This window comes from Carassius auratus, chromosome 11, assembly GCF_003368295.1.
Source record: "Carassius auratus strain Wakin chromosome 11, ASM336829v1, whole genome shotgun sequence".
NCBI classification, from domain to species: Eukaryota; Metazoa; Chordata; class Actinopteri; order Cypriniformes; family Cyprinidae; genus Carassius; species Carassius auratus.
The window spans coordinates 15,355,632-15,366,385 of NC_039253.1; the positions used below are offsets into that span (position 1 = coordinate 15,355,632).

General features: G+C 35.7%; 1 protein-coding gene across 1 annotated transcript; it reads left to right on the forward strand.

Moving 5' to 3' along the window:
• Positions 1–3,525: 3,525 nt before the first annotated feature.
• gata1a (GATA binding protein 1a) lies at positions 3,526–8,290 on the forward strand. Its single transcript, XM_026275663.1, has 6 exons — positions 3,526–3,730; positions 5,288–5,495; positions 6,015–6,506; positions 6,590–6,735; positions 7,480–7,605; positions 7,691–8,290. Exons 2-6 carry the CDS (start codon positions 5,288–5,290, stop codon positions 7,973–7,975), a joined length of 1,257 nt encoding a protein of 418 aa, XP_026131448.1. The 5' UTR covers positions 3,526–3,730; the 3' UTR covers positions 7,976–8,290.
• Positions 8,291–10,754: the final 2,464 nt, after the last annotated feature.

The following is a 10,754-nucleotide window of genomic DNA, read 5'->3' on the forward strand; positions in this document are numbered from 1 at the left end:
ACTCAAATATGAAGACAGTTTTCAAAGATCAAACTGAAACAACTGTGGTTTAAAAAAGTCTAGGGTCACCAAGTTATTTTTTATTTTTATTTTTTTGTTTATTTAGCAAGAATGCATTAAATAAAGAAAAGTGATAGTTAAGACGTTTATAATATTACAAAAGATTTCTATTTTAAATAAAGATGTTCTTTTGAACATTCCATTTATCAAATATCAAAGAATCCTGAAGAAACTGTTTCACAGGTTCCACAGAAACTGTTTCTGTACCACAATAATAATAACAAGAAATGTTTCTTGAGCACTAGATCAGCATTTTAGAATTATTTCTGAAGGATCATGTGATACTAAAGACTAGAGTAATGATGCTGAAAATTCAGCTTTGCCAGTAATAAATTACATTTTTAAATATATCGAAACAGAACACAAATATTTCAAATTATGATAATATTAAAAATATACTGTTTTCACATTTTTTTGATCAAATAAACAAAGCCTTGGTAAGAGACTTTCAAAAATTTCCTCTTATAGTCTGCAACTCATAGACAAGAAGCATTCTCTCACTCTGACTTATCTTTGGGATAAGACTTTTGGCTAGAAATGATTTTAGAGTCTTGAGGATGAGATATGTGATTACTTGGGAATAAAGCTACTTGTTGGCAATAAAGCTTACATATGTGACCTGAAACAAATACATTCTAGCTTTGGATATAAATAAAAATAAGAAGTCGAGGCAGAGGAAGAGGGAGAGAGAGGCGGTTCTTTGAGCTGTACCTCATGACACAGAGTCGCTCAGCTGGCTGTGTGAGGCAGAGATAAGGGCCTGCTTTCATGGAAGATTCTTTCCTTGGAACTGGAGCGCTGCCCCAAAAACCTACTGCTACCCCCAACTGCTTGGGTTTTCTGCCCCGGCCCACACCACCCTGACCAGTAACAGTTCCACAATCTTGTGTCACTCACCAACTGAAACATCTTTATGGATCCACGCAGGCATTGTGTATTTTGCACCTGGATCAGAGGACTTCCTGGGTTCAGGAATGGATATCATTGTATAACAGAAGTGCAGTGTCACTGTTGTCAGTCACATTGCCCCTAAACAACATCTTGGATTGCAAACACATGGCACAAGAGTGTGTTGCATGCACATATTTATACAGAGTAATTTTATTTGAGAGACCAATTTAATTTAATATTTTTTAACCTATATTATGGGGGCAGTTTTTTAGTTAGCAAGCTCACATTAAATGTTTCACAAGTGAAACTAAAGACATTCATAATGTTATAAAAGTTTTAATTTTTTATACTTTTCGATTTTCAGAGAATCAAAGTTTCCACAAAAATATTAAGCAGCAGAAATGTTTTCAACATTGTTGATAAGAAATGTTTCACCATATTAGTATATCAGAATGATTTTTGAAGGATCCTGTGACACTGACGACTGGAGTAATGACACTGAAAATTCAGCTTCATATCACATGAATTAATTATATTTTTAAATATATTCAAATACAAAACCGTTTTTAATAATAAGAGACTTCTTTCAAAAAATGTACCCCAAACTTTTAGGAGTGTGTAGATATGCATACAGTCAGAAATGGTTTTGAGTCTTTCATATTCAAAATGGAGTTTAAATCATTACCCCAAACTTTTGAACGCTATATAATTTATTTCTTATTTATACTTTTTTTTTTTGTTTAATTTATGGATGTGTGATGTGTAAGTTAAAATGGGAAATATATTCACTGATTTGAGCTAATTTAGTCTATATTAATTAGCTTCATATACAAATACTAGACATCTAAAGTAAGTCCTCATCTAGATAGCCAAGTAAATAAGTGTGTGTGTGTGTGTGTGTGTGTGTGTGTGTGTGTGTGAGTGTGAAAAAGAGAAAGTTGCCTGACTACCATTGTAGGGTGTCATTTGTTCATGTAGTGTCATGGCTGGACGATTCCCCAGCCTCCGACTCCAATCTTGATAACCTCTTATCACAGTTCAGCAGCCAGCACACACACACAGCCACCAGCCACATCCCTCAACACTGCCTCTCTCGCTTTATTGAGTTCTTTCTGTTTGGCAGTCTAGTTTTTGTGTGAAGATCCAAACATTTACAAAAGTGAACTTAATTTTTTACAGAACAAAAATGCCTAAAGTCACCACAAATACTGGGACTTCACAACATGTTCAGGACAGAAATACAGCTGAGTTGTATTTAGTGGTTTGTTTTTAAAATGAGAGTTAACTTAGTAATAATTTACAATTATATATTTTGTAAACAGAATGTCCAGCTATATTGTTTTTCGTACAGTGAAAGTGAATGCTGACAATGGATGTTTTAAATCAAAATTGGATGAATAATGAATAGAATTTGGGTCTGTTTCTCATACAAAATGTGATGGAAGGACTACTTCTGTGGCGCTTTATGTTGCTCTTATTCACTTTTTGAAGCGTGACAGCCCTATCACCATCCACTTTCATTAAATGGAAAACAGCTCCCTTTATGTTCCGCTGAAGAAAAACAAGTCAAACAGTTTGGAATGACATTAGGGTGAGTAAATCAAATTTTGGAAGAACTGTCCCAATGTAACAATGTATTGGCCTACATGATGGAGGTAAAATAGGGCCCTATGTAAATCAATAAACTGGCCCTTGTTGAAGGATTTGCTTCTCTGGGTCTCTTCCCAGTTTCCCTGAAAATTATAAATGCACAATGGTGGAGGGAAGTTGAAAGTGTTTTGACTGTCAAATGACAGTGACAGTCTAAGTCCTGTGCTCAGGCAGGCCATGCTGCGTCCGTATCTCTGACCATGATTGCAGCATTTGAGTTGATTTGCATTACTGTTCTCTGCTGAGCTGCACCAGGGAAAAGAGCTTTTGCTTTTGCATTTTCATTTGCTTTGTTCAGAGTCACCGTTTCCATTGGAATAGTCTTTGTTACTACTTCTTTGTGCTGTTTTAATTCCTATATTAATTGTGGAAGTGCTTTAGAAAATTTGTTCTGTGAATTTTTCACAAAAGTGCTTGAATCATATGAACAATAAGTTTATGGTTGCTGTAAACTAGGGTTTCTCATAAGCTTTGTGGGATTTTCTCAGACCATGAACTGTTAGATTTGCCTCTTTATCTCTATTTATACACCAGGCAATCGTATATAACCTCTGGTTTGTAGTGTGGAACAGTATAAGGATTTTTTATTTTACCAAAATATTTAAAATATTGGTCAAATTTATTACTGGACTTTACTAATGTTATCACACAGCTTAAGATAAAAATAATTCATTTTGGTGTAAATCTTATAACAGCTGTTTTGTTAAAATCGTATAGATGTTTTTGTGAACCAAAAAAACTCAAAAATTGAATGAAAGTTGATCGTGATATCTGAATAAGAAATCAAGTTGTGTTCAAAATCATGTTTTCGATCATCATACACAATCGAACAGGCCAAGAATATTTATAAAAAAAACACCAGTTTAACTGATCTATACTTAGTTGCTGTGTCAGCCAGAGATCAGCCATATATTCAAAACTGGCCGTATGGTAGGAGTGTCCAAAAAAGTACCCCAACCCCACCCATTGGTGCCCTACAATTTAAAATGAAGTTACTAGTTCCCAAAGACTGAAGGAGATAAGCAAGCGAGCAGAGGACCAGTACACTCTCTTTCTCCAGCCGCCCTCCAAGATCTGTGCAGCGGTGTGAATCTACTGATAAACACCACACTCTCTACATCACTTGCAGGTGAGTTCTTCCATACAGTGCCAGTAAAAGTGTCTCACAACACATTACCTGGCTTTATTCACACAAAATTATTTTCTGTGTTTAGACATAGAAGAGAGTAGGCTATATATCTTTAATGTTTGCCAAATATTTCATATACTCTGTTCTAGGAAATATGAAGGAAATTTTGTTATAGTCTAGATCTTAGTGTCCAGACAACCAATTTAATCGGTTAATTAACATATAAGCCAATAAATAAATAAGTGTGCCGTATGCAATACATTTTTATTAACTTACATAAATATGAATGTACTATTATTATTTGCTATTAAAACCAGCACGTTTTAAAATAATGTTAGATGAGCAAATTACTGTTTGTTGTATTTAAGAGACTGGACTTAATAAATTAATAAAAAGAAAACGAAAGAAGCTGATGTTACTTATTAATGTCAAGTGAAAATGTTCAAATTTTTTTACCCCGATTTTATTAAAAATGTATTGTTATATATCTCTCTCTCTCTCTCTCTCTATATATATATATAATGTGTTACTGCCTGTTTTATAACTGACTTGTATTAACATACAAAGAAATATGATACATACTATTTTTAAATATACAATTTTAAACATAATATTTTAATAAATTTAATATTATATGAATATATTTCTAAACTTCTTGTAAAGCAAGAGACTTACATGTAACTGTCAGTGCCTTCACTGGTAAAATGGGCCGTTTGCGCTTTGATTCACAATTTGTAAATTTTGTTTGTTAAAATATGTGCGTGATTATTAAAGACTTATATTGCATGATAAGCCAGTTATCAGGAGAATATGATGCTATTCATAATCACTCAGCTAGATAGATAGTTTTTCTGTTCAGCCTGCGATAACATGATTGACTGAGGGAAACAACAAGAAAATATGTTCCAACGTTGTCGCTTCTGAGGTTAATGGTCTTTAAAGTTATACAGTTTTTTTTTTATATAGATTTGTATATTTTTAAATGCCATAAGAAAAATATGATGCTTCTAGACTGAAAATAAATAAAAAAAACTAACATGACTAAGACTAATAAAGACCTTTGCAGGACAGACATATGATCAATACTGAACTTGCTCGACAGTTAGTCTGTTTTTCAAAGTCAATACCATGGTATTTCTGTTAATCTTTTAATAGTCAATTCCCCTAAGGGAGTAAATGTTGTTGTGAGCTAATGCTAACAGTTATGAAAGCCTTTGAGAAATTCAGACGTATTTATAGTGCTCACTTTTTGCCACAGTCAAATGAGGACGTTTTAAAGGGAAGTGTGACTGTCTAGATACCTTATTAAAGTATTATACTGACCAAGGGGGGTCTACAATACCTGTTAAGCTATCTGTTAGCATTCCAATTCATCTTGATTGCAATTGCTTAGCTGTAAGGATTGAGAAAAATGTTAGTATAGAATTTTGAATTTATTCATTCATAATATTATCTGTCAACATTAATTATGCAATTATGATTTTTTTTTAAAGCTCAATTAATTAGACAATTACTTCCAATTAAGCAAGTCTAACCATTATTTTTTCCAAATGAAAGATGGAGAACTCATCCGAGCAGTCTCGTTGGGTGTCCCCCAGCCTGATCAGTCCAGACCAATTGGCAAACTACACCACAGAGCCTGGTTTACTGCCACCCGGTGAAGATGATGAGCCTTTCTATTCCAGCTCTGAGACTGAATTACTGCAGTCATATTATTCCACTAGTGGACAGAGCCGAGCCTCGTCGTCTTACAGACACAGTCCAGGTGAGATTCTCACTGCTGCATTTAAATTATATACATTTAAATGCAAATTGTAAAAATAATAAATGATCAGGAATTGTCCAAAGACATGGAAACACAGTTTTGCTGGTTTCCACGCCACCATACACTCCCAAAAAATATAGGTTCCCAAAAAGGGTTTTAGTAGCAAGGCAGAACAATTTTAATCGACAGAACATGAAAAGGCTCTATGGAAACTGAAGGTTCTTTATGGAAACATAGATGCCAATAAAGAACATATATTTATAAAAATGTAAAGGGTTCACCTTAAAATTAAAAGTCTGTTATCCTTTATTCACTCTGATTTTATGTCAGATTTGTAGGACCATCTGTGCATCAATGTTTTTTTTTTTTATACATTGAAAGCCAGTGGGGTCCAGAGTTGTTACATTGTCACCTCATGGAAAAAAAACTGTTAAAAACATCTTTCAAAACTATTAATCATTACCATAAGAGTCAATATTTGAGTCTAAATGTGTTCATGTTTTAATTCCATTGAAATAGTTCGCCAGGTGTACTCCTCTCCATCAATTCTGGGAAACATCCAGTGGCTGGACAACTCTGCGGGTCACTCTCTAAACTCTTCCTACAACCTCACATCCACTGTCTGGGCAAGCAGCCCATTCACAAAAACGCCTCTCCACCCTCACACCTCCACGTCCATCTACCCAAACAGCACTACCCCATCTTTCACCTCCCCCAAAGAGAGCTTCCCTTCCCCGAGTCGTGATGGGAAGGAAAGTCCCAGGCTCCAGGAAGTCCTGAAAGCCGAGCGCCTGAGTCCCATGGGTGGAGGCGGAAGCAGCTTTCTCAATCTGAGTTCAGCCTCTGGAGGGGTGTACGGTCCTTCTTCACACATGCTGGGTCCATACGGGTCGTACATGACCACGTCACAGGACTATAGTTCAGCAGCGCTCTATTCTACTGCGGGACCCTGGATGAGCCCTTCATCATTCTCACCCAAACTTCGCAACAAGATGAGACTTTCACCACCAGGTATGTAAATGTCCTCTGGGGTTGATTGAAGAAATTTAAAATCATGCACGATTCAGCATAATAATTACTTTTGAAATTGACAGAGGCACGTGAATGCGTAAATTGTGGTGCCACTGCCACCCCCCTGTGGCGTAGAGATGGGACGGGCCACTACCTCTGTAATGCTTGCGGACTGTACCATAAAATGAACGGCCAGAACAGACCCCTCATCAGACCAAAAAAGAGGCTGGTACGTATATTAAAAAAAAAAGGGAAAAAAAAGCGTGATAGTTTGTGATTATATCATGTAGAGTTAAAACTATTTATATATAATTTTCACAGTACACATTAGTATTTTCAAATAAAATCATTAAGATAAGGTTTAAAATATCTTCATGTCTTATAGTTGTATTTAGCAGATTAGAGCTTGGCAACATTATAGTTTACATTTTGTGATGATGTATGCAATCAAGCAGCTGAGATTTGCCATTTAGTATATATAGTTTTAAGGGAATATCCTATATAATGTATACTTATGTATGCAGCTTAATATAAAGAGTTGGGTGATAATATGGTTTAGTTTGGCAACAAAATAAAAAAATCAGGGTGTTGATATTTGCTATATAATATAAATATCTTTACCAGAGACAAATATAACATATAGTACTTCAAATCTATATACAAAACTGTTTGAAAAAACATTTCTGCCTGGATTTGCTGTATACCATGTATTGCTTTGTGTAAGTGTACTGTATGTACGCAGTAAAGTAGCATATACTATATTCAGCTTTTTATATATATCCCTGGGTGATAATATAATTTACATATTTTTAATGATGTAAAAATCACATAGCTAAATATTTGCTGATATTTATTGCTTTGAGTGTACTGTATGTTTCTGAGTAAGGGTGGATATTGTGTAGTTGTGTAATTCACTATTGATTATCTGGTAGTTATACTATATTTCAGTGACAATAAACTTTGCTTCTGTCAGATTGTCAGCAAACGCGCTGGAACACAGTGCGCCAACTGCCACACGAGCACTACCACACTATGGAGACGCAACGCTAGCGGCGAGCCTGTGTGCAATGCCTGTGGCCTCTATTTTAAACTCCACAACGTGAGTGCACTCATTCATACTACATTCATCAGAGGAAAAACGAGGAACTGCCAAAGCTCAAATCGCTTCTATGTCTTTTTTGCAGGTCAACAGGCCTTTAACTATGAAGAAGGATGGAATACAGACACGGAATCGCAAGGTGTCTAACAGAAACAAGAAGGGCAAAAAGAGTGCAGCTTCAGAGGTTTACCCCGACATGTCTCACATCGCACCTCCTGATGAGCATGTAGGACCCTACTGTCTGAACCCAGGATCCCTCCTGTCCTACAGTCACACCCCTCACCTATTGCCCCCTTCCACTATGCACTCCTCTCAAAATTTGCCCTACATCCATCACCCAAACTCTGGCATGGTGCCCACATTAGTGTGACGGAAACATCTACTGGACCACAACGAGTCATGTACATTACGTTTACCTATAGTAAACACATCTTGCATAAATGCATTCCATCACATTTTTAAGTAAAGAGAAAATACATTAAAGCTGCTCCATAACAGTCGCAGTCTACCAGCTTGTCAGTGATTTTGAACCAGTGATGTAGTTTGAATTGTTGAACAGTAAAACTGAAACTGTCAGCTATATTATAATGACAAATGTAAATATGAATTTATGGTTTATTGTATGTGCTATAATAATACAATGACTTCTTTTGAAATGTTCAATAAATGCTTTGTAATCAAATGAGGTTTTGAGGTTGAAAAATAAATTTTGTTTATTAATTAAAATATTTATTAAAAGTTGAAGAAATAATTAAATAAATATATTAATGAAATATTGCACGTTCAATACCATTATATAGCCTGCTGATTAATACTATAGAAGTGTTTTTGTTGGATATGCCCCTACAGTTAAGCCTAAGTAACTCCTCACTGATGCCAAACAACAAGTTACATGTTGACCTTTATATGTAAGTTTTATTATCAAAGGTAACCATTTTCAATGTGGTGATGGTATTTAAATATTGCAAACTGTTTTAGCCCTTGTGGTTTGGAGCTCGCTATTTGGACTTCATGGCGTTCTAGCCATGCAATAATAGTGCCATTGTCCATTCATCCACTCCGCAGAGGCTTTGACAATTGATCTGCTTTTGGAGCATGAACATGCAAATAAAACACTTTCCATAAAGCTGGCGGAGGGTGACAAAGCATTTAACCAAGGTTCCACTTGTGCCATAAGGTCCTAAATTTAGCTCACATGGAAAAACTGTTTTATCTCTGTACATAACACAACTGCGGGCTGTGAGGCCCAGATGCTGGCAAAATAATTGCACCTGCACTGAAATTCTTACAGAGAACATTAGAACCAAGATAAGCTGAAAAACAACTGGCCTGTGTCAACATACACTGGATTTGACTGTTAATGAAGTATTTGCTGTAGGTATGCACTTGTTTAGTAGGAATACATTCCTGGACATCAGTTGACAATGACCTTTGATCTGTGTGTTGTTACCTACACATACAAAAAAAAAAAAGAAGATGAAAAAAAGTAATTTACTCAGTTGTTACCTTTTAGCATTGACACTTACAAACTGCCATTTTTACTAATGCAAGGTGTTGGGACAGTACAGTTTAGAGGGCTGTGAAAGTGATACTTTATCATGTTCACAACACTCTCAACACTGACCCTCCTCCACAGCATCACCATGGGTGGGCGGTTGCATCTTTGAGAAAACATCTTAAACATAACTCAAGCACCTGCAATCTTTGTTCCTCCGCAAGGCCCTAAAATAAACTAGCATACTTCATGGGGCAGTTTTAGAAATACATAATTATTTGCATACTTGTGTATACTGTGGGCAAATCATTGCATGATTGATCATTGGTCATGTGCAAGTGTGGGGAAGAGATCACGTCTCACGAGGAACCATGAACATCTGGGGACGCCACCTAAACCTTACCCCTTGCTGACTCATTAATCAGAAACGGTTTAAGAAAATTCAGTTTGCAAAGGCTTGCCTAGTTCACCAGACGTTCAATCTTGAATCGTAACACTACTTATACACGCTTTTAAAATCCCTCTCATCTCAGACATTTGCATAAATATCAAGTGTTTGACAAATAAAAACAAACTTTACAGATATGATGTGTCCATGAAAGATATTTTAAACGTTGACATTACAAACTCTGAGTGGCAGGTGGGTATCTATTTTTTTCTGTTTTGTCCTCACTGAGTTTATCTTGTTGGGACGGACAGCCATGTATTGGGGAAATGGTGACAAATGACTGCAAGAGATTAGCAACCACAGGACCAGTCGAGCAAATTCAAAACGACATCCGTTACAGTTCTCATGTCTCAGTCTCTCCTTCCTCACTCTAATACTTGCAAATACAAACCCCATATGTTACATGTCCACTACCAAATCGTTTATCAAGATTCTATTGAATCAGTGCACGTCCCACATTGTCAGACTCATGGACATCCATTCATTTAAAGATCTTGAGCAACCATACCCTCCATGAATGCATTAGCACAATGTAAATTCTGCAAAATACGTCTCAAAATGACAGAATACTAATCATGTAACTAAGTGTCTGTACAAAGACATCATTGCTTTTTTTTTTTTAAATAAACTACAAATCATTTGTCAGGCTAACATGACTGTAAACCGGTTTTAAGACTGCTGTAAATAAAGGTTTTTAGTTGACTTGTAAAGATGTAGCTGCCATAAACATATTGGCATCATGGCATCAGTTTTCAACATTTGAAGTGGATCAAAAAAGCTCATTAAAGTTGTCATTTACGACAACTTTGATGAAAGGTTTTGATCCACTTCAAATGCTGGCTCCTTTATAATCTGTATTTATGAAGGACATTGGTTTTACAGACAGTGACCTCTAAGGGAAGTGTGGTGCAAGTACAACAGTCAAGATAAGAGGTCAAGACACAACTGAGAAGTTCATGAGGATTAAAATAAACAAAATATTATTTTAAAAGGACAGATGATGTTTATTTGCTGAGACGCTAATATTAATGGAGCACAACCAAATGCTCAGAAGCTCAAATAAATATTCCAGCACCTGCTTCACACTGCACTGAAATAGTGGTCTGAGTGTTATATTATTTATAATATATAATAGTTTAATAATTGTATTCAGCTTTTCTTCACAAAAAAAAAAAAAAAAAAAAAAAAACAACAACATCCAAGCAC